The 24,522-nt window shown below is 42.5% G+C and overlaps 1 protein-coding gene across 2 annotated transcripts in view; it reads right to left on the bottom strand.

Annotated features, from left to right (window-relative positions):
• uggt1 (UDP-glucose glycoprotein glucosyltransferase 1) overlaps positions 1 to 24,522 on the bottom strand; it is a 37,631-nt gene that overhangs the window by 12,438 nt on the left and 671 nt on the right. For both annotated transcript variants that reach the window (XM_084382234.1, XM_084382235.1), the window contains exons 2-18: positions 22,610 to 22,748; positions 22,155 to 22,234; positions 21,694 to 21,824; positions 21,493 to 21,605; positions 21,222 to 21,396; positions 19,847 to 19,943; positions 19,675 to 19,753; positions 19,338 to 19,438; positions 8,066 to 8,165; positions 7,894 to 7,954; positions 5,942 to 6,033; positions 4,797 to 4,947; positions 4,278 to 4,397; positions 4,094 to 4,179; positions 2,519 to 2,654; positions 2,198 to 2,329; positions 1,488 to 1,652 (exon numbers count right to left, since the gene is read on the bottom strand). In XM_084382234.1, coding sequence (XP_084238360.1) covers positions 1,488 to 1,652; positions 2,198 to 2,329; positions 2,519 to 2,654; positions 4,094 to 4,179; positions 4,278 to 4,397; positions 4,797 to 4,947; positions 5,942 to 6,033; positions 7,894 to 7,954; positions 8,066 to 8,165; positions 19,338 to 19,438; positions 19,675 to 19,753; positions 19,847 to 19,943; positions 21,222 to 21,396; positions 21,493 to 21,605; positions 21,694 to 21,824; positions 22,155 to 22,234; positions 22,610 to 22,748 — 1,958 coding nt within the window. The remainder of the gene's footprint in view (positions 1 to 1,487; positions 1,653 to 2,197; positions 2,330 to 2,518; positions 2,655 to 4,093; positions 4,180 to 4,277; positions 4,398 to 4,796; positions 4,948 to 5,941; positions 6,034 to 7,893; positions 7,955 to 8,065; positions 8,166 to 19,337; positions 19,439 to 19,674; positions 19,754 to 19,846; positions 19,944 to 21,221; positions 21,397 to 21,492; positions 21,606 to 21,693; positions 21,825 to 22,154; positions 22,235 to 22,609; positions 22,749 to 24,522) is intronic.

Raw genomic sequence — 24,522 nt, 5'->3', positions numbered from 1 at the left:
ATTCCTCACTGTTACTGCCGAGCAGGAAACGATGCAGGAGACACTTGTCTGTGTGCTTTTCATCCTTATAGTCACGGCCAAGACGGACACATGAAGATTTAGTAGCTTTTCCGGCGCAGTTACTGATGCTTGTGTATCGACTGAAAAGTTTTTCCTCCAACAAATTCAGGTTAAACATTAAAAAGGAGAAAACAAGAGTGATGACTAACAGCGTGTTCACCACTAGAAGTGGCACAGCAACTAAATTAAACATTTCTAACTGTGCTTTAAGACCTGACAAAACAGAGGCCTTTGAAGGACCCAATTCACACATTTGGCTCCTTCTGAGTGCTGGAGAGACATTAAAACAGGAAAACATAGCAGATGGCGCGCTCACAAAGCTTGAGCTTAAAAGAAGAAATATTATGCGCTACAATCCTAGACAGTGTACTTGTAAATATGACAACTCTCTTCCCGAATAAATTCATCTCGAGCTCTTCGACTCATTTTATTTTCCATTTTTCTCTTAATTAAAGTCTATTTTGTAGCAGCTCCAGCAAATTAAAAAAACAAACACTTACAACAGCACAAATAAATAAACCCATCGGTATCATCAGAGCGTCAGCTAACTATCGGGGAACATTTAACTTAAATCAAATTAAGTCTTATTTGATTATTAGATTAAAACTAATTTTGTTGCTAAACGTGCACAATTAGTCTCCAGTTTGTTCTGCATGTACTGTAGATAAGAGCTCATTTGAATACATGGAAAGAACTTAATGCATCACAGCATCAAAAGAAAATTAATCACCTATTTATCTGTTCAGTCATTTTTGTTAAAGCAAAAATATTTGCAGGTTCCAGTTCCTTAAAAGAAATATGCTTCTTTTCTTTGTAATTCATGATCTTTGTGTTTGAGCTCTGAGAAATTGTGATGAGCATTTTCCACAATTTTTTACATTTTATTGACAACATTATTATTTGATAAATCCTGGAAATAACCTGTAAATTAATCAATAACAAAGAAAATCTTAAGTTGTGGCCCCTAAGAGCAACAGAGCAAAGTGTTTAATAATAAGACAATAATGTTCAATTGTGACGCAACAATCAAAGCCTACGTAAGATTACTCAACAAAATAAATCAAATTGTCAACTATTTTGATTATCGATTAATTATTTAAGTTATTTTTCAAGCAAAAGATGTCAAACTTTTGTTATTTCCAGTTCTTAGGTGTTTGGATTTGCGGCTTCTATGTCATTTATGAAAGTGTCTTTGTTTCTTCTGCTCAACCAACAGTCCAAACCCAATTTGTGGACAAACGATTTATCCAAACAACGATGTACAGATTAACTGATGAAATGAATCATTAGTTGCAGCCTTAAAACCAACAGAACATGTCACCTATCAAATACACTCATCGATCGATTTTTTTTTAATTCAACCTTGATAAATAATCAATAACTGTGACTGTAAAATGAGGTGTGCACTGTGCATTGCTCTAACTCACCAGGTAAACGGCTCTCTGGTAGAAGGTGGTCGTCTCCAGGATCTTTTGCATGGTGACCGTCTCCAGTTCGTCCGGGTCCAGCTGCTCACGCTGGTACGGTATGCCGTTGTACATGACCACAGGCAACGGGCCCACGCCCGTCTGCTCATAGTACGCCCGCCCTTCCTGAAAGAGGAGACAGAAAGAGATGTTACTTTAACTTGCATCAGCCTTTTACCATTGCAGAAACACAGCTTGAGTAGAGTAGGAGGACTTGTGTCGAAGCAGAATCTCGAAAGTCTGATCCATGCTTTTATCTTAACCGGTCTGTTTTCAGGTCTACTCAAAAAAAGTTTTTCGATTACTGCATGCACAATCTTCTGAGAGTTCAAACCATGTCTATCAAATATGAAAAGATTACACCTGTTCTCTCTTCGTTGGCTCCAAGTTAGTTTAAACTGCATGCCCTGTGTTATTTTGCTCTGTGCTATGTTTTGTTCTGCTTGTTTTGTTCTTCCTTTTTTCTTTTCTTTGTTGAATATTTGTTGAATATGAAGCTAATGACAGTCAGCAATTAGTTTATCTTCTCTTTATGTTAAGCTAAGCTAATCACCTGCTGGCTCCGACTTTAGCTTCAGCATCAATCTTTAATCATTCTCATCAAACCTTTGGCAAGAAAGCAAATTCCTGAAAAAGTCCTTCACAGTCACATCACATTCAGCCCCTCTCACCTTTCTGTTGCTGTCGTAACTGGAGTCGGCTCCCAGGACGCTGCTGACCTCCACATAGGGGAACCTCTTCTCCAACACTTTCACCACGTCCCCAACGCTCAGCTGTCCACCGATAGCTACCCGGTTGAATATCTAGAACAATGTAAGGAGGCAAAGATGAGGGTGGAGAAAATTTAGGGAGGACACTTATCAGGCAGACATCAGTAACCAAACTCTATCGTTCTCTGCTTGTCTACTGTTTTTAAAGTCACTGCTGTCAAACTTAATGTTCTCATTAAGACTGAATCACTTCATCAATGGCGTTTGTGAAAGTTGACTCACTGCAATGACGGCATCGAATGCGCTCTGACTGTCCACCTCGTCGCTGATGTAGTTGTAGGCGCGAACCAGCGCCACACCTGCATCCTGCATGCCGTCTACGTCGTCTTCATCGGACACTACAAACACCAACCCAATCCTAAAACACACACAGATACAAAATAAAGTTTCAGCTGACAGTTTAAATGCAGAGCGCGTGCTGCGTACTTCATCAGTATTCAAACAAACTGACCATTCCCAAGATGGTGCACGCAGGAGGTATCAAAGGTCTCCCAAACCTGCCTGACAAAACTCCTAAATTAAAATGGATTTTAACTGCACGCTCAGACTGACTGCTGCTGCCCTGCAGCCTCTTTTCAGATTTTTCTGGTTTTGCAGAGAAATAGAAACTATTTTTCTTGATCCATATACTAATGGCTTTTTTGCCTGTGTTGAGCAGAGTGTTATGAAACGCAATATCTCCAGGTTACACCTCTTCAGATATTAACAAATTCCCAGCTTCATATACATTCAAATATCACTCAATTCCCTTCACAGCCCACGGAAACAGTCCTAGACTCGATCAATGACATCACATTTTCCAGAGAGGAAGAGGACGGGTGACGTATATTCTTGATTAATGAGAAAAATATGTTAAGTTTTAAAGCCTAGAAGCCAGTGAGAGCGGGGATAAGGGTATAGAAATTTCAGAATCCAAGTCAAAGATGATGGGGTGAATATATTAATCTATGATATGAATGAAACATACTGTAAGGCAGTTTAAAAAGATTTCCAATTAGCGCACATCCAATATATATCCAATGTGTGACTGCTGAAGGACAGACACAAATGACTCACACAGTCAGTCTAAAACTACTCATAAATCCTTAGACCCATCTGCCTCTCTTACTTTATTTGGTGTGGTGACACAAAATCTTATTTTAAATAACAATAAAATAAGTCTTTGATTTAGATTTACAGATTTTAATCCTCCAACATTTGCACGATGGATTAGGGATATGCTGTATTGCATTAAGGGGTCAGTTGGCAAGATTACATTATCATGGCAGCCTTCTCCTTAGTCACGATGATGCTTTAGGCTCTCATAACTTTTTGGCTGGGGAAACATACATACACACTATGTATGCAACGAGGAGCAACAGGAAAGAAGCCTTGGAAAGATCCCTCATATCTCTGAGTGTTCACATTTTTATGCTTACCTCGAATTTCAGGGCGATGCCAAAATTAGGGAGTAAAGACTTGATGCATCCGCCGATGTACACATATTTTTTTGCAATGATCCCTTAGTTTAACAATAAACTTTACCGTCTAAGATGACATCAGTGCACTGAAACAGAACACTAACTGGGAATTTAATAATAATCATAAATCTTTTCTTTTTTAGCATTATAGTCTCCAAAAAAATAAGCTTCATAAGCTTCATATCAGACCATATACGCACCGATGTGATAGGCCAATGGTGGCTGATAATGTCATACAATGCCTAATGTATAAGGAATCTATTTCTATAAAGTCTATAAAACTAAAATATCCTTGTCCAGTCTCTTAATGAGCTCTGACTAAGACACAAACACCAACCTGAGTGGGATGTTGTTAGCATAAAACATCTCTGCAACACTGAGCAGCTCCGTAGCGTGCTCCTGAGTTGGGTCCAGGATGATCACCTGCAACACACACAAGGACACACATGTTGCTATTTTTTCACACATGGATTCAGATCCATTTGGATTCAAAGGGGATGACTGATCAGGAATGGACGAACCAGATTGTGGAAGTTCTTGCGTATCTGCCTGATGACTCCGGGGAAAGTCGGCCTGAGCAGCTCCTGCACGTTGTAGGGCCACGAGCTGTACCTGTGGTCCGTCTCCAAGTTGTTAATCCACTAAAAATGAAAAGGGAATTGAAGAGGAAAAGTTTGAAAGGAGCAGCTTGAGCCCAACAGCAGGTCAGTGCCAATAAGGAAATTACATTTTACAGCTGGAGGCTGCCACTAACAATCCTTTTAATAGTCTATTAATTTTTCTTTTGTCTTTTTTTTCAGTTAAGCAATTAATTGTTCAGTCTTTGTAAATATCACAAAACAGGACAAACAAAAATGGAAACTATTTTTTCCAGGGACATTTTGGGCAACTGTCTTATTTTCATTGCTATAAAGCAAAATAGGAACTGACACAGCAGGACACAACTGACTGAACAACGATCCAATTTATGAAGGTGTTAGCACTTTTTGTTCCCAGCCTCAGAGCTCAACTAAGGGTGCAAATGCTGTAGGATTTCTTACACTGATGGCAGGGTTGCGGATGTCAACAGCGTAGTCAGAGTCTGAGGGCTGGACGTTGAGCTTCAGGATGTCATGGATGTAGGGCGTCTCGATGTGCAAGGAGCGCAGACCCTCCATCACCCTCGCCTCACTGCGCAGCACCTCGAACACACTGGAGGGAACAAAAGTGTGGTCATCTACAGTAGAAATGAATATGAACATGTAGGCAGCAACATGAAAATAATCAGCACATTAACCATTAAAGTGAAAAATGTGTTAGTCCTACATTTTAAATTATTTAAACAACCAAAAATGCCAAATATTCACCAGTTAGTTGCTGCTTTTGAGTAAATATATAATTTTTCTTTGAATATCTTTGACTTCCAGACAAAATAAACAACTTAAGACACCCTAAATTTCATTTTTTTTATTGCTTGCTGTGTATGTGTGTGTTGAGGGGACTTGTTTTCATTGTGTGAAACATTTTGTGTTACTTTTTCTGTATGAAAATTGCTTTACAAATAAAGTCTGACTGATTGATTGACGGCCACTTTGATCTAACCAGTCGAATAAGAATTATTGTTAGTTTCAAACCACTTATTGTATATTCACCGTAAAGTCGTTGGAAAGTTTGTTGTGTGATGCAGCAACAAACTTCCCTCCAGGACAATCAAGTATATCTTATAATCTTATTTTCTGGTACATAATCAGCAGCTCATTTGCATTTTTTCCTCAACATTTCTGAACCAGGCAGGTTGCAAAACAGTCTACTTAACTATAAAGTGTGTCAGCGTCTTCCTGCAGCAAGGAAACACTTAATTAGCTAAAACTGAACTGCACTGCTAAAAACATATCTGGGTAATTTTAGGTAATACTTAGTAAAAACTCAAAACATTGCCCATATGTATGTGTAATGTTTAATTATGGTATGTGTATTTAATATAAGGATTTAAACAGGATACACTGTAGACTGAGTTTATCACGACAAGAGTGTCACATATTTGAAATGCGACTGAATATAAATGTTTCATTTCACAAGTAGCAAAAGGCTGATGAAATGCAAATGAGAAGAAACTGGAAATAGAACAAAAGAGTTGTTACACAGTTGATTAAGTGAGAGATAATATGCTGTATATTAATATAAGACTATGATTGTGTGCGTGTACCTAAAGATGTCTTGCGTGTCCAGATCTATATGCAGCCCGTTGATGAACAGGGCTGAATCCCCAGGCTGCAGGCCCAGAGTCCCTTTGAAAAACTGCAGAGAGAGACATGTCAACATCCTGTTCACATCAAACCCTAAAGCTCCCCAGTCATCTCCTGCTGAGCAGATCATCACACTGTGTAGCAGGTAACGTCAAAGCCGGCCATCGCGTAGTCAATTATGTTGTAAAACTGGAGGCAACAGTCGACACAAAGCCGTAACAAGGCACGTCGTCAGATCCAAACAAGCACTGACAGCTCAGTTTAAAATCAGTCCGTTTAGAGCAATCAAACCCCGCACTAAACAAATCTAATTATTAGAGAAAGGGTGTGTGCACGGCTGTGAGAAGTTGTGAGTGTTTGTGTGTCTGCATGGGCAAAAGGAAAGCTCAAAGTCATTCTGGTGCAGTCAAATCTCATTACAGAAAGACAAAGACGTCAGATTAATCATACTCCAGACACTGCAATTACAACAAGACATGATTAACACAAATATTGTTCATCCCACTTAAACAGTGTGTGTGTGTGTGTGTGTCTGTGTGTGTGTGCGTCAGTGTGAGAGAGAGATGTCTGCGTGCAAGTGCATGTGTCCAAACTACTTCAATCAATAATCATTTCTCGCTGCAGGACTCAGTGCGCCTGCCGAATGAATCACCGATTCAGTAATTAGGACGTTTGCCGCTCACCCCCACCACCCACCCAAACTCCTGTCTGCACACCAAGATAATGTGAGCACAGCTTGAGGAGGAGGGGGTGAGGAGGCGGGAGGGAGGACTGAAAAGATGTTTGACAAGAAAAAGGGATGATTACCTATTAAATTAGCAGAGCAAAGTCAAACACATTATCAGGAGCTGAGTGCCTTTCAAGTCTGATGTTGTTTACAATCTATCACGTAAAAAAAAAAAAAGGTGAGAGGAACAAACAAGAACAGGAAGGACTGTTCACAATTTGGGATGTTTCCCTAAAGACGACTGAGAGGCTGAAGGGCTGTGGCTGTGTGCAATAATGCCATCTGCTTTTCTTTATTTTTCTCCTTTATTGGATTAGATTGGTAAAAAGCTAAACTTAAATTATCCCTGACCGTTGGACAACACAGTCAGCAGTGAGAGGAAAGAACTGGCATGCTGGTTTAAGACTAGACAGAGGAATAAAAGAGGATTAAGACTCAGTAGGCAGGTTTCCATCCGAATTTAGTAGAGCCCGACCGATATACTGGTTGGCTGATAGTGGCCTATCATGTGGGATAAATGTCGACTTAAAAATAAATAAAGCTAGTTGGGGCCAAGATCAACACTCCAATAGTCAGGCTCTAGTGTTTAGGCTTTAAGTGATAAAACTGGCAATGTTTTGTCATTTTCAATAAATTCCCCCCAAAAAGTCCAAACTTTATGAACAAGTGCCGTCTATGAGGCCAGATATACCTCATTCCTCTGTGTCACAGTGCTCCAAACGTGTCTAAACACTGTTAAAATCACATGTATGACTCACACAATTGCACTGGATGACACGTTCCTTCATTACCATGAAGAACAGGTGCACTGTTGTTTATTCTGACTTAATCCAAAAAACACTGTCCTAAATCCGCAGCTGGAAATAGTTCCCAACGAAGGCACTATCTCGTTTTAGTGACATCTGATAAAAACTACAGTGCCAAGCTGTTTAAGAAAATTATTTATCCTTTTTTATATAACTAAACAATATATTTGTCACGTCTTCAGCAGGAAAGGGTGGGCTTTGGCTGAGAGCCACAGAGAGTAAAGAGGTTGGAAAGTATTAGGAGACAGACGACAGACTAACACAAGCTGGGTTTTGACATTTGCACGTCCCATAACAATAATCTGTCAAGTGTTTTCATTGTATTAAAAATGACAGAAGGATGAAAAACTAAGAGATGAATGGACGAACTAACTTGTACCTTTTGGTTCTCGCCGATCTCCCTGCGGATCTCAGAGTTGACCACAGTTTTAGTGATGGACCTGTGAGGGAAAAGGGCAGACTTGACCTGTAAAAACTAAAGACTTGTCAATACCTATGTAAGCCAAAATGTCTTATCGTCTTCACAGTTTGTGTGTGTGTTTTGTTTTTACCTGGCTTTGGTGGGGAAGTTCTGACTGAGGTCTCTCATGACATTAAGGGCCTCGACAGCAGGAGCAGCAAGAATGCGAGCTGCTGTCTGGAAACTCAGATCTATAAAAGAAAAGGTGGGTGGATGGGTAGAGACGCACAGAGAGAGAAAGTTTCAACAAAATAAAAGCACTGTGCGCAATTGTCTGTACTGACTTTGTTGTCTTTGTCAATAAACTCACAGCGAGAGAACGCTTGAAGGCTCAAGTTTCAAGAGGAGCTTGAGCAGCTGAATGTTACTATTCAGCCTTTTTGGACAATTTCTTTCAATAAAACACCCTATCAACTAGTTCGGCATAATCTTACATTTGTGTTGTTTAATAATGAATAAAATAAATGGAACACCATTGTTCTGAATATTATAATTAATTTGGGGAATTGTGTCTGTCAAGTCAACTTCCTAAAGTGTCAGGGTGGTGTAACCAACATTCAAGGAGCCATTTTGTTAATTTGTGCAAGAAGACCATGTGACAGGAAATTATATCACAGAGAAGGACCCCTGATTAGCCTAACTGCTGCATGACGAGGTTAGTAACTCTCTTTGAAATCTTGATAATTTGACATTTTTAGGGTATGGTCAGGTGCGCTTAGGGTTACATGTCAAATGGTATGACCCCAGGAAAACATGGATCATTCATAATAATTGTAAAAATAAGTATTTATTTTAAAAAATGTGTCTGAAATATTCACACCAAGGCCATGTGCTTACATAGGTGTCCATCATAATGCCTGTTAAATTTTAATTTAAATTGAAATGTCAAATGGTGTAACCGGTTACACCATCTGACTTTTATTACATTCCTTTTGGTTAGAGGCTGATGTTGTCAAATATCAGTACTTTATGATGCTGAAGTGTTAAGTGTTATATTTCTTATGAAGAAGTGGTGATTTATCCACAACTTTATTATCAAAGCTCTGGAAGCTCAGGAGGGATTCACCTGCCCTCAGACAACTTCTGCCCTGAGACCAGAGGAGACAGTTGACTCCCTTTTTACCAACTACGTTGCCTTAAAACAGAAAAATACGACTTCTGCCCTGAGACCAGGAGAGATTCACCTGCCCTCAGACAACTTCTGCCCTGAGACCAGGAGGGATTCACCTGCCCTCAGACAACTTCTGCCCTGAGACCAGAGGAGACAGTTGACTCCCTTTTGTCCAACTACGTTGCCTTAAAACAGAAAAATACAACTTCTGCCCTGAGACCAGGAGGGATTCACCTGCCCTCAGACAACTTCTGCCCTGAGACCAGGAGGGATTCACCTGCCCTCAGACAACTTCTGCCCTGAGACCAGGAGGGATTCACCTGCCCTCAGACAACTTCTGCCCTGGGACCAGATGAGACTAAACAGCCATGAGGAAAATCCTACAAAACAACTTCTGCCTTGAGACCAGGAGAGATTCACCTGCCCTCAGACAAAATAGTGGGAAACAATGGTCTCTGCCCTGGGACCAGGAGGGATTCACCTGCCCTCAGACAACTTCTGCCCTGAGACCAGAGGAGACAGTTGACTCCCTTTTTACCAACTACGTTGCCTTAAAACAGAAAAATACGACTTCTGCCCTGAGACCAGGAGAGATTCACCTGCCCTCAGACAACTTCTGCCCTGAGACCAGAGGAGACAGTTGACTCCCTTTTGTCCAACTACGTTGCCTTAAAACAGAAAAATACGACTTCTGCCCTGAGACCAGGAGAGATTCACCTGCCCTCAGACAACTTCTGCCCTGAGACCAGGAGGGATTCACCTGCCCTCAGACAACTTCTGCCCTGAGACCAGAGGAGACAGTTGACTCCCCTTTTGTCCAACTACGTTTGCCCTGAGAACAGAAAAATACGACTTCTTCCCTGAGACCAGGAGGGATTCACCTGCCCTCAGACAACTTCTGCCCTGAGACCAGGAGGGATTCACCTGCCCTCAGACAACTTCTGCCCTGAGACCAGGAGGGATTCACCTGCCCTCAGACATCTTCTGCCCTGAGACCAGAGGAGACAGTTGACTCCCTTTTGTCCAACTACGTTTGCCCTGAGAACAGAAAAATACGACTTCTTCCCTGAGACCAGGAGGGATTCACCTGCCCTCAGACAACTTCTGCCCTGAGACCAGGAGGGATTCACCTGCCCTCAGACAACTTCTGCCCTGAGACCAGGAGGGATTCACCTGCCCTCAGACAACTTCTGCCCTGAGACCAGGAGAGACAGTTGACTCCCTTTTGTCCAACTACGTTGCCTTAAAACAGAAAAACACAACTTCTGCCCTGAGACCAGAAGAGACAGTTGACTCCCTTTTGTCCAACTACGTTGCCTTAAAACAGAAAAATTGGACTTCTGCCCTAAGACCAGGAGCAATTCACCTGCCCTCAGACAAAATTGTGGGAAACAATGGTCTCTGCCCTGGGACCAGATGAGACTAAACAGCCATGAGGAAAATCCTACAAAACAACTTCTGCCTTGAGACCAGGAGAGATTCACCTGCCCTCAGACAACTTCTGCCCTGAGACCAGGAGGGATTCACCTGCCCTCAGACAACTTCTGCCCTGAGACCAGGAGGGATTCACCTGCCCTCAGACAACTTCTGCCCTGGGACCAGATGAGACTAAACAGCCATGAGGAAAATCCTACAAAACAACTTCTGCCTTGAGACCAGGAGAGATTCACCTGCCCTCAGACAAAATAGTGGGAAACAATGGTCTCTGCCCTGGGACCAGGAGGGATTCACCTGCCCTCAGACAACTTCTGCCCTGAGACCAGAGGAGACAGTTGACTCCCTTTTTACCAACTACGTTGCCTTAAAACAGAAAAATACGACTTCTGCCCTGAGACCAGGAGAGATTCACCTGCCCTCAGACAACTTCTGCCCTGAGACCAGAGGAGACAGTTGACTCCCTTTTGTCCAACTACGTTGCCTTAAAACAGAAAAATACGACTTCTGCCCTGAGACCAGGAGAGATTCACCTGCCCTCAGACAACTTCTGCCCTGAGACCAGGAGGGATTCACCTGCCCTCAGACAACTTCTGCCCTGAGACCAGAGGAGACAGTTGACTCCCTTTTGTCCAACTACGTTTGCCCTGAGAACAGAAAAATACGACTTCTTCCCTGAGACCAGGAGGGATTCACCTGCCCTCAGACAACTTCTGCCCTGAGACCAGGAGGGATTCACCTGCCCTCAGACATCTTCTGCCCTGAGACCAGAGGAGACAGTTGACTCCCTTTTGTCCAACTACGTTTGCCCTGAGAACAGAAAAATACGACTTCTTCCCTGAGACCAGGAGGGATTCACCTGCCCTCAGACAACTTCTGCCCTGAGACCAGGAGGGATTCACCTGCCCTCAGACAACTTCTGCCCTGAGACCAGGAGGGATTCACCTGCCCTCAGACAACTTCTGCTCTGAGACCAGGAGAGACAGTTGACTCCCTTTTGTCCAACTACGTTGCCTTAAAACAGAAAAACACAACTTCTGCCCTGAGACCAGAAGAGACAGTTGACTCCCTTTTGTCCAACTACGTTGCCTTAAAACAGAAAAATTGGAATTCTGCCCTAAGACCAGGAGCAATTCACCTGCCCTCAGACAAAATTGTGGGAAACAATGGTCTCTGCCCTGGGACCAGATGAGACTAAACAGCCATGAGGAAAATCCTACAAAACAACTTCTGCCTTGAGACCAGGAGAGATTCACCTGCCCTCAGACAACTTCTGCCCTGAGACCAGGAGGGATTCACCTGCCCTCAGACAACTTCTGCCCTGAGACCAGGAGGGATTCACCTGCCCTCAGACAACTTCTGCCCTGAGACCAGGAGGGATTCACCTGCCCTCAGACAACTTCTGCCCTGGGACCAGATGAGACTAAACAGCCATGAGGAAAATCCTACAAAACAACTTCTGCCTTGAGACCAGGAGAGATTCACCTGCCCTCAGACAAAATAGTGGGAAACAATGGTCTCTGCCCTGGGACCAGGAGGGATTCACCTGCCCTCAGACAACTTCTGCCCTGAGACCAGAGGAGACAGTTGACTCCCTTTTTACCAACTACGTTGCCTTAAAACAGAAAAATACGACTTCTGCCCTGAGACCAGGAGAGATTCACCTGCCCTCAGACAACTTCTGCCCTGAGACCAGAGGAGACAGTTGACTCCCTTTTGTCCAACTACGTTGCCTTAAAACAGAAAAATACGACTTCTGCCCTGAGACCAGGAGAGATTCACCTGCCCTCAGACAACTTCTGCCCTGAGACCAGGAGGGATTCACCTGCCCTCAGACAACTTCTGCCCTGAGACCAGAGGAGACAGTTGACTCCCTTTTGTCCAACTACGTTTGCCCTGAGAACAGAAAAATACGACTTCTTCCCTGAGACCAGGAGGGATTCACCTGCCCTCAGACAACTTCTGCCCTGAGACCAGGAGGGATTCACCTGCCCTCAGACAACTTCTGCCCTGAGACCAGGAGGGATTCACCTGCCCTCAGACAACTTCTGCCCTGAGACCAGAGGAGACAGTTGACTCCCTTTTGTCCAACTACGTTTGCCCTGAGAACAGAAAAATACGACTTCTTCCCTGAGACCAGGAGGGATTCACCTGCCCTCAGACAACTTCTGCCCTGAGACCAGGAGGGATTCACCTGCCCTCAGACAACTTCTGCCCTGAGACCAGGAGAGACAGTTGACTCCCTTTTGTCCAACTACGTTGCCTTAAAACAGAAAAACACAACTTCTGCCCTGAGACCAGAAGAGACAGTTGACTCCCTTTTGTCCAACTACGTTGCCTTAAAACAGAAAAATTGGACTTCTGCCCTAAGACCAGGAGCAATTCACCTGCCCTCAGACAAAATTGTGGGAAACAATGGTCTCTGCCCTGGGACCAGATGAGACTAAACAGCCATGAGGAAAATCCTACAAAACAACATCTGCCTTGAGACCAGGAGAGATTCACCTGCCCTCAGACAACTTCTGCCCTGAGACCAGGAGAGATTCACCTGCCCTCAGACAACTTCTGCCCTGAGACCAGGAGGGATTCACCTGCCCTCAGACAACTTCTGCCCTGAGACCAGAGGAGACAGTTGACTCCCTTTTGTCCAACTACGTTTCCCTGAGAACAGAAAAATACGACTTCTTCCCTGAGACCAGGAGGGATTCACCTGCCCTCAGACAACTTCTGCCCTGAGACCAGGAGGGATTCACCTGCCCTCAGACAACTTCTGCCCTGAGACCAGGAGGGATTCACCTGCCCTCAGACAACTTCTGCCCTGAGACCAGAGGAGACAGTTGACTCCCTTTTGTCCAACTACGTTTCCCTGAGAACAGAAAAATACGACTTCTTCCCTGAGACCAGGAGGGATTCACCTGCCCTCAGACAACTTCTGCCCTGAGACCAGGAGGGATTCACCTGCCCTCAGACAACTTCTGCCCTGAGACCAGGAGGGATTCACCTGCCCTCAGACAACTTCTGCCCTGGGACCAGATGAGACTAAACAGCCATGAGGAAAATCCTACAAAACAACTTCTGCCTTGAGACCAGGAGAGATTCACCTGCCCTCAGACAACTTCTGCCTTGAGACCAGGAGAGATTCACTTGCCCTCAGACAACTTCTGCCCTGAGACCAGGAGGGATTCACCTGCCCTCAGACAACTTCTGCCCTGGGACCAGATGAGACTAAACAGCCATGAGGAAAATCCTACAAAACAACTTCTGCCTTGAGACCAGGAGAGATTCACCTGCCCTCAGACAACTTCTGCCTTGAGACCAGGAGAGATTCACTTGCCCTCAGACAACTTCTGCCCTGAGACCAGGAGGGATTCACCTGCCCTCAGACAACTTCTGCCCTGAGACCAGGAGGGATTCACCTGCCCTCAGACAACTTCTGCCCTGAGACCAGAGGAGACAGTTGACTCCCTTTTGTCCAACTACGTTTCCCTGAGAACAGAAAAATACGACTTCTTCCCTGAGACCAGGAGGGATTCACCTGCCCTCAGACAACTTCTGCCCTGAGACCAGGAGGGATTCACCTGCCCTCAGACAACTTCTGCCCTGAGACCAGAGGAGACAGTTGACTCCCTTTTGTCCAACTACGTTTCCCTGAGAACAGAAAAATACGACTTCTTCCCTGAGACCAGGAGGGATTCACCTGCCCTCAGACAACTTCTGCCCTGAGACCAGGAGGGATTCACCTGCCCTCAGACAACTTCTGCCCTGAGACCAGAGGAGACAGTTGACTCCCTTTTGTCCAACTACGTTTCCCTGAGAACAGAAAAATACGACTTCTTCCCTGAGACCAGGAGGGATTCACCTGCCCTCAGACAACTTCTGCCCTGAGACCAGGAGGGATTCACCTGCCCTCAGACAACTTCTGCCCTGAGACCAGGAGAGATTCACCTGCCCTCAGACAACTTCTGCCCTGAGACCAGGAGGGATTCACCTGCCCTCAGACAACTTCTGCCCTGGGACCAGATGAGACTAAACAGCCATGAGGAAAATCCTACAAAACAACTTCTGCCTTGAGACCAGGAGAGATTCACCTGCCCTCAGACAACTTCTGCCTTGAGACCAGGAGAGATTCACTTGCCCTCAGACAACTTCTGCCCTGAGACCAGGAGGGATTCACCTGCCCTCAGACAACTTCTGCCCTGAGACCAGAGGAGACAGTTGACTCCCTTTTGTCCAACTACGTTTCCCTGAGAACAGAAAAATACGACTTCTTCCCTGAGACCAGGAGGGATTCACCTGCCCTCAGACAACTTCTGCCCTGAGACCAGGAGGGATTCACCTGCCCTCAGACAACTTCTGCCCTGAGACCAGAGGAGACAGTTGACTCCCTTTTGTCCAACTACGTTTCCCTGAGAACAGAAAAATACGACTTCTTCCCTGAGACCAGGAGGGATTCACCTGCCCTCAGACAACTTCTGCCCTGAGACCAGGAGGGATTCACCTGCCCTCAGACAACTTCTGCCCTGAGACCAGGAGGGATTCACCTGCCCTCAGACAACTTCTGCCCTGGGACCAGATGAGACTAAACAGCCATGAGGAAAATCCTACAAAACAACTTCTGCCTTGAGACCAGGAGAGATTCACCTGCCCTCAGACAACTTCTGCCTTGAGACCAGGAGAGATTCACCTGCCCTCAGACAACTTCTGCCCTGAGACCAGGAGAGATTCACCTGCCCTCAGACAAAATTGTGGGAAACAATGGTCTCTGCCATGGGACCAGGAGGGATTCACCTGCCCTCAGACAATTTCTGCCCTGAGACCAGGAGGGATTCACCTGCCCTCAGACAACTTCTGCCCTGAGAGCAGAGGAGACAGTTGACTCCCTTTTGTCCAACTACGTTGCCCTGAGAACAGAAAAATTACGACTTCTTTCCTGAGACCAGGAGGGATTCACCTGCCCTCAGACAAAATTGTGGGAAACAATGGTCAAATTTTTTCTTCATTAAAAAAGTTCAATTGACCTTGTTCACTGTTATGCTTGATTTTTAGTGCCAATTTCTTCAACAAACAATGGCCTTTGACTGTAGAAGCAACATAGTCAGGTGGTGTAACTGGTTTGTGTCAATTGGTGTAACCAGTATTTTTCATAAAAATATTATAATATACAGGAAAATTCATGTGGAATAAGATGTAATCCTCTATTGCAATGTATTAACATATTTTTTAACAGTTTATACATAATTTGTCAAATATTATTTAGAAAACACAAAGTGTTTTCAGCATTTGTCCTGCTCTATATTACAAAAACGCATACAATTTTAATTTAAATAATCCTAATAAAATCTATTTTCATGTGATATTTTAAAATGAAGTAACTGTTTTCATAAGTACACTTGCATACACTTGCATATTTCTCCTTTTGTTGTGGTTACACCACTTGACATTTTCAGGGGCAATCAGTCTTACCTTTCGTAAAAAATAGTTCAAATGCTATTTCAAATTACATGAAACCAACATAAATACAAAATATACATTTTAGCAACCTGATGCAAGCTTTTAAAACAATTTTTTACAACATTTTTGAATTGCTCATAATGCAAACCCTTATTTGTCACTGACCCCTATACAGACATTAGGGAGTGGTAAAATTCTGATATTTTAATTCTTCGATATTTACATTTGTAAAAAGCAAATTTAATAATTATAGATCTCCCCAAGCATTGTTATCTGCACTTTCTACAACCTTTAAAACCAAAAAGTTTTAATTTCGGCCAATATCGACAACATATGTGCCAATACTGATCTGTGATAGGCCAACATTCAAAGTGTCTGCACTTAAGTAATTATTATATTCAGGCTGAGTCCATATCTGCTGATTATTGTCGGTCACAAGACGATCTTATTGGCTCATTACTGCCAACAGCTGGACTTGGTGTGGTGAATTGTGGGATACACTTAGCTCTGAATACCGCATACCGAATACAGCTGTGTCAGGACAAGTGTGGATCAAGTGTGGGTTAAGTGCACTATGTGTTGGCATTTTTCCAGCGTGTGACAGACAAGTCAAATACCCTGTGGGGCTGGAATGTGCACTTCAGACCTGTCGCCATGTTCACCGTTTTAACTTAACTTAACAAAGTACAACTGAAGCTGAAGGGTATGTGATTGGAACACCTCCTGCGCCAATTACCCGGCAATCCATCCAATATGATGTCTGAGACATATAACTTAAAACCATAACCATCAAACTCATGGTGACGCTACAGGAAAAGTCAGAGAATAATGAAAGTCATCTGAATAGATCCTCTGGACACCATGAGTGTCTGCACAAAATGTAATGGAAAGCCATCTAATTGTCGTTGTGAACATCATCTTGGACCAAAGTGGTGGATTCACTGACCGACTGACATTACCATCCCTGCAGCCCTGTTGCTAGCATAGCTAAAAAAAAAAGTCATCAGTTAAGCTAATTACCGTAATAATTAGCGAATAATTCCTTGTTAACATGCTTGTCTTCACATCTGAAGCATTAATTAAAACTATCTCAAAGCATCAGAAGGCTTTAAGGCAAGATTAAGAATGAATATATAGATGTTTGTATATGTGGAGTCGGTCTTTAGAAGTGTAGAGGAGACACTGTATATGAAGATTTTGCTTGCAAAGGAGAATGTAGCAAGGATTACTTCAGTGCAGTGCGCATCTCTGTAATGGTGTTGTAGCCTGTGTGATTATTAGCCCCTGGGGGTCGCCTTCTCTTTGTAAACAGGCTGAGCTAATGAGCCCCAGCGGGGTAGAAGATAAAGACAGACGCCCACATGACAGTCTGACAGTCGAGCTCAACAGACTCCCCTCACATCATTATTCACCACAATCAAAGCAGCCTCATGCTTTCATCCTGACCACACCTAATGGTAGAAGCAAGCCAAACAGCCATAAACACATATAAATCATCAAAGTATCAAAATCGGTATAATACTAAGTGACTCAACTCGAAAGCACACAGAATTGTGTCTGTGAATGTGTGTTTAACTTCCTAATGCAACCGATGATGTAACCCAATTCAATAATGCTTTTATGTTGCAGCAGACGATGCTCTCACATCTTCAAGACATTATGGCGCACATGCATCAAGAGGACCCTGATCGACCGCGGTCATTGATTACAGAACAAGATAGATACACTTTCTGCTGCGAGTTTGATTCACTGATGAAATGATCTCACCGTTAAAGCAACCGAAGCCAATATTCATTCCGGTTTATTTATTTATGATCAGTGCGTAAGAAGAATAAATCAAACTAATGAAACAATGGCATCGACAGCACATCCACAACAAGGCTGCAAATCCTTTCACTGGGATTAGTTAACTTTCGATCGTTCCAGGAAAATGTTTTAAAAAAGCATTTTAACACAAAGGAAAATCAAAGCTAAACACACAGCTGAGTCTTCAATGCAGTTTCATTCGTACATGTAAATTAGCAGAACGCTTTTAGATTCTGTATATCGTTCTACATCAAGGAGATTTTCATGTTTCTGCTCCTATTAATTAGTTAGTTTCCTGCTCAGTTAACACCTTATCATATATGCAGCTTCACCCTTTTTCCCCTTGAGAAGCTTTAAAGTTGTTAACATCCGATTATTATTAATATACTGTCTGACAGTATCATTTATACAATCTGTCCAAACTTGTATGCAGCGCTTCATTGAAGCCAAGTGATTTTTACACTTAGTGAAATATTAAATGTCTTCTGCATTATTTTATACGTAATTTGAAGTACTCAGAACCTTAAAACATATATTTGCTCAATTAAACATGCTTGCCCATTTCAGGTTAATACTTTTATTTTGGGTTTCTATTATAATAGATTTGCAAGCTCCAATGTTCAGTAAATGCATCAGATTTCATATACTGGCAGTGCTGCACCACCTCTATGATCCCTGTGTCTGAAACACTTTGTTTAAGCCCCTGTCTCTTTAGGCCCCCCTCTTGAATATGTAAAATTTGCCATCATATGAACAGCTGTTACGGCATCTTCAGGCTTTATTTCTGAAAAGAAAATGTACGCTGAGCTGTCGTGACAGCAGAGGCAATGCACGCGGATATTTTACGAGGTGGGAATGAGACCAGGATGGTGGAGGTTACTACAGTTTAAATGGCCTGATGTAGCAGCATGCACGCAGGCCTCTAACATAATAAGAAGAAGTTTTTGAATGAAAAAAGGGATTTGAATGAGACTACATGTCGATTGCCGTAAATTGATAATATCGTCTAACATTTCTAATATTTGGGTGGGACAATATCTTGATATAAAACTTTGGATATTGCTCAAGCGTAGTCAGAAATGTCCTGACCATTACTATGACCGGATTTCAGTGACAGAGGCTACCTGAGCAGCTGATAACACCACTGTAGCTAGGCAACAAAATATATAATATACCACATATTATGGATTATGCTAAAATTATACTCTGTGGTTTTAACTTTTATAATGAGTGAGGTTTTAGACATTTAAGCAAGGAAATTAAAATCAAAATGTAAAGACACAGTGACCTCTTTGGGTCAAGAAACAATTCATCTGGGATCTGGGATTTCTGCCATTAGATAATTATCTTTGTTCAACTCTATGAAACTAATAGACACAGAGCTCAGTCCTCTGTCCTCAGGGTGTATTTACAGGATCATAAAATCAATTCCCTCACAATTTAAGTGACAGGAATAATACCTACATGTTTTAACGGCAGTCAGGTCAAGCCAGTTTTATTTATATAACCCAATATCACAAATGACAATTTGCCGCAAGGGACCCTCTGAGAAGAAACCCACCTTGCATTTCCCAGACTTTCAGAGGTGCCATTTCATTGGTGCTTTCAACCAAGTGTTTCCTCAACTCCTTAAGCTGTTCCTTTAGCTCTGGGTAGAGGGTCCTAGTGAGAGAAAAACAGACAGAGAGATTATAAGTACATTTGCTGGAATGAGTTGTTGGATTTGTTTATTTTCAGATTAGTTTATCTAAAATAAAAGGTTATGTGGTCAGTTCCTTGAGGAAAGACACTGAGGAGGAAAAGAAGAAGAAAAGGCTTGGCTGCTGCGAGCGTAGTGCAGTTGCTGGACCTTATCCAAGCTTTGAATTTTTATCATGGGCTGACACAAAGTCACTCACTTGAGTTTGCCAAAGAGGAATCCCTGGACCTCGTCCACTGGATCATTCTCACCGATCACTGTAGCATTCACCTCCGCACCTGGAACCACAATCAATTTACTAGTTATTCACATCAGGACTCCTCTGGGATTACACCAGCGTGGGCAGGTATGCATCGATAGTGTGTGTGCACCTTGGACTTGTGTGTCGTCCTTTGCCTTGTACTCCTGACTTTTGATGGCTAGCTCCACTCCATAGCCAGACAGATAGACTTTCTTTCCGCTTGGTTTCTAGAGGAAAATGAGAAAGCATTGTAAAAAAGATTTTATTGCAGCTGCACTGATTCATAACAATGTTTTTGATCCATATACAACTAAGTAAGCAGGAAAAAAGGCTCTAGTCGCTTCTGTTGTTATAAAAGGCTCAATTAATGTCTCTGTATCCATCTTCATCTCTGTTGCAAAAAAAAATGAATCTCACTTGCATTACAAACACATGTGGGTTCTGACTACTTTGACAGCTTTCAAGTACAGACAGCCAGCTGTTGCTTGCTAAGTGCTGAAGACACTAACTGCACCCTGATTGGCCCCGAAGCTTTAGAAGTAAAAAAGAAAAAAAGCGTTAAGTGTTACAACCTCTCTGGTGCCCAGGACCTCATGCCAAACCGACAGATGGTGAGAATAATTTAGCATAATTACAGGGGGAAAAACTTATCAACTGGATTTGCATGCGAGGGGAGAAGCAATCCAACCTCAACTTGACAAGATAAATTGGAGGAGCACTTTTCATCCCAGGTGAAATAAGGAGTCCAATTAAACTGCAGAGCTTTTTTTAAAATAAGGATAAAAGTGCTTTTAAAATCAACATGCTGCTTCATGTTCACACAGATACAAACAGTATGTTCACTTAAGGTGGATGAGCAGTGCTACTGCACACCATGACAAAAGATGTGGATAGAGAGGAGAGCATCCATTCTCGTTTCCTGACTCTGCCCTTACATAAACTTAAGGATTTAACCTGACAGCCTCTGGTCAAAATACAGCACTTGTCTCAAAGTGCCGCGTTCAGATCTGGCAGTTCCCTGCTGGATCCGATAACAAGTGGACAGCTCAAGTGGACAGGTGTGATACCCCCACGACACACTGAGGATGCATTTTAAATTTAATCACCCAGCCCACGTTCGGAGGTGGTCTGGGCCACATGACAAGAAGAAGCCACAACAACCGGCATGATGGATGACACACTGTCTGGTTTTCATGCAATTCACTGTAATGCAAACTAGATGTCTGGGCTTTACCTGCCATTAGATCACAATGCAGGCATAATCAAGACAACAAGAAAGCCTATTAATGCCAGATATAAATGCAAAGACCCATGGGTCGGATGCTGTTGTCCAGATACAGATCACATGTTACTACCAGGTATAAGGTTGAAAGTAAGCAATGTTTCCAAATTTCTCAAAGTGACATTTCACCTTGTAACAATAACCAATATATTTAAGGATTAATGTACAGTACATATAATTCACAATTTAAAGATTATATTGTAAGTGTGTGCGAAAAACCTACAGCCACGTAATGGCGGAGCACATAAGTCGCCAGGCCTTCGCTGACTTTGGCCGATATGACTTGGTGAAGCCTCTGGAAGTCTGGTGTCCCAACCTCAGCATACAGAATGACAACAGGAGCATCTGGATTGGATCCTGAGTATTTGTGATCACCTTTGAAAAGGTACGGCTTTGGCCTGAAAGAGTGACAGTCAAGTTAATTATCAGATCCTCAAGGTCATTATTTTACTGATTTATCTTCTCATGTCTGAATTGTATTTGTTTTTATTTACCTCTCAGCTGCTGCTTTCAGCTGTGCTGCTAAACTTTCTGCATCACACGTCTTTACTCCATGGATGCTGAAAAATGCTGAGCAGCCAGAGGGGGGAGGCTCATTGGACGCTATCTAAATAAGCAAAACAGAAGGATCTTTCACACACATTCAATGTTCACGTAGAAGCATTTGAATGCACAATAAACCAACTTCCTGGTACCTGTTGGAAGGAGTGTACTGTTGCTGAGTAGGCTCTGAGAGAGAGGGCGAACTTCAGCATGTTCACCTGGACGGAGCTGAGCAAGGCACTGGCTTTCTTCACAATCAGGTCATAGTAGGCCTGATCTGTGTCTGCACAAGCATGATACGCACAAACAGAAGTAATGTTTTAACACTGTGGTCTTTGGTATGTTTTCTCTTGCTATATCAAACTGCTTAGTATTGCTGTTAGGAAATTATGGTCTAACTGTTTTAACACGAGCAGAGGCACAAATGAACAGAACAAAATTACAGTTTGCAGCGCTATCCTATCATGTTATTGCTTGCATAAGTGTTTGGCCAAAACACTGACACTGCAATTGCTGCCAAGAGGCTTGCATACACATCATAAATTCAGCTGCTTGCAGCACAGAGACTAAAAGTGAAAGCAGGTCTAGAGTGGCTGAAACGCCTTTACTTTACCGTCATGCTCTCCTTCTATGTTCTGACTGGCCTCCACAAAGTCCCAGAACTTCTCCTGGCTCTCCTCTGCCAGGAACTCACTGAGGAAGAAGAGGATCAAGTAGGCAGTTTCATACGCTGTGTGTGTATATATGCTGTCTGTGCATTCTGTCTGTAAATATTTAAAAGCTACATTTGGATGAGGAGTAATAAACCTGAGAAAGATTTTAATGTTGCTCGCCAAAGTCAGAGCACAGGGTCAGCTGCAGAGCGCAGTGCAGCATCTCAAGCCTTTAAGTATTCAGCATCTTGCTCAAGGACACATCAGTGAGACAGAAGTTAGAACTCACTTAGAGGACAGACTCAGTAATGACCCTACAAGCCCTCAGGACATTGATTTATACATTATCTGCTTCCGAAACTTAATGTCAAATGTAATGCGGCCAAATGGCTTCTTCAGTTGAGCAGTGTCGTACCTGGCCTCCAGCAGCAGAGGAGTATCAGCCCATTTCGTTGTGAGAGTGGTGGTGACAGCCTTGGAGTCTGCACCCCCAGACACTGCAGAGAACAGCGACAGCAGCAGGGAACACAGAAGCCACATCCTCGAGCTTAAACCTGTGAGAAGAGTGTTAGATTTACAGGACTGATTCGAAGATTCATAGGAAACAGATAAAAATGTGAGCAAGCTCAGCCATGTTTATATAGGGTACCAAAACGCATCTTGGGTGACACATATGTGGACATCTAGGAAGCAAATGTGACAGCACGCAAAGCACACTGAGAGAACATAGAGATCCAGCCAATCAGTCCACATGTGAAAGTCAAATTTTGGACTACATGGAGAGATCAACTTATCAACTTCGATATATGTGGATAACTGGACTAGGCAATAATTTGATTTTATTGCTTATCAAATTTAGTAGACTCATATCATGATAATTATAATCAGTAAAAAAATTTATAAATCATTTTTAACAGTCAAACAGTTAAGAAGTGAGTTACATGGTTGAGCGAGGATCAGAAATACTTCAGGACTGCACCGAGGCAAATAACATCAGACAACTTAAACAATGCTAAAATAAAAATGGAACAAATAGTCAACAATAATGATAAAAACAATAACAACAGATAAAACAGATAAGAAATGCCAGAAAACAGTATGCAACTATTAGTGCTGCATGATATGGTAAAAGTCACTTGCAATTCTGTTGACATAGCAGTTGCGTAATGATTCATGATTCTTTTTTTTTCATCATGATTTTCATTTTTACAGAAAAAAACTATTAAAATCATGATGACATGACAGTTGTTGGTGTCCGTACCAAACAAACATGTTTTCTTATATCTGGAGAACAAAATGCAGGTCAGGGCATTTATTGAAATCCAGAAATTGCAGTTGCTGCGATTTGGATATTGCACTTGGCTATACTGAGATTTCGGTATTGCAATCCGTGTAGCTCTAGCTAACATTAATAAAAGATACGTTTTGGGGTGTGATTTAAGAGATGTCACTCGTTCTGCAGCTTTAAATCTTTAGACAAGAGTTCCAGAGTTAAGGGGCACTGACTGCAAAAACACAATAACTTTAGTCCTGAGCTGGGACAGACAGCAGGGCCCTGCCTGTTGACCTAAGGCTGTGCACCTGGCTACACTAGTTGAAGGTGTGAGATGTAATCATGTTACCATCCTAAATATTTCTGTTACCATTGTGATATTGATATAGGATAACATCCTTACCAATATTTTGGTACTGATTTCAGCTATATTGCCAAACACACAAGGACACTACACATTTGCCTTTTCCAAAAGACTTGAACATGGTTTTAAAAACTGTTTGCCAGCTCTCCATTTGAATGCACTATTGTTTTGCAGTGGTCATAGTTTCCAACAGTTAAAGTGGACCATGAGTGGGAGGCAGCATAAGACAATAGATGATCATGGGAGATGCTTTAGGCCTAATTAATGACATAAGGTTAAATCTATCTTATCTTCATCAAGACTAGGCTGAACCACCAACTCTGCAAAGCAGGAAATGCACTGTGACATTCAGTATTTCTTAATTTGAGTTATTATGAATTTGTTAGCATATTTACATACACTTAACTAATATATCAATGAATCTGGGTTGTGCATTATTATGATGCTGTAGCCATGTGTCTGAATCAAGTTTAAAACCCTTAATTGTTTTAGTTTATATTATGATCACATTGTCCAAAGAGGTTTTGCTTAATTAAATCACTGCAAACTATCTGATGCAATGTAAACCTGGGGCTACATATAGCCAGCAATGACTGTCTGCAACTAATGTAAATTTTCATAATCGACTGCCATCAGCCTGGTGACAAGTTAAATAGTTTCTTAGTCTATAAACCAAAAATATAAGAGACAG

The sequence above is a fragment of the Pagrus pagrus genome (assembly GCF_965226575.1).
Source record: "Pagrus pagrus genome assembly, chromosome: 18".
NCBI classification, from domain to species: Eukaryota; Metazoa; Chordata; class Actinopteri; order Spariformes; family Sparidae; genus Pagrus; species Pagrus pagrus.
The sequence above is the reverse complement of the archived record's forward strand: the minus strand, read 5'-3'. Positions and strand labels throughout refer to the sequence as shown.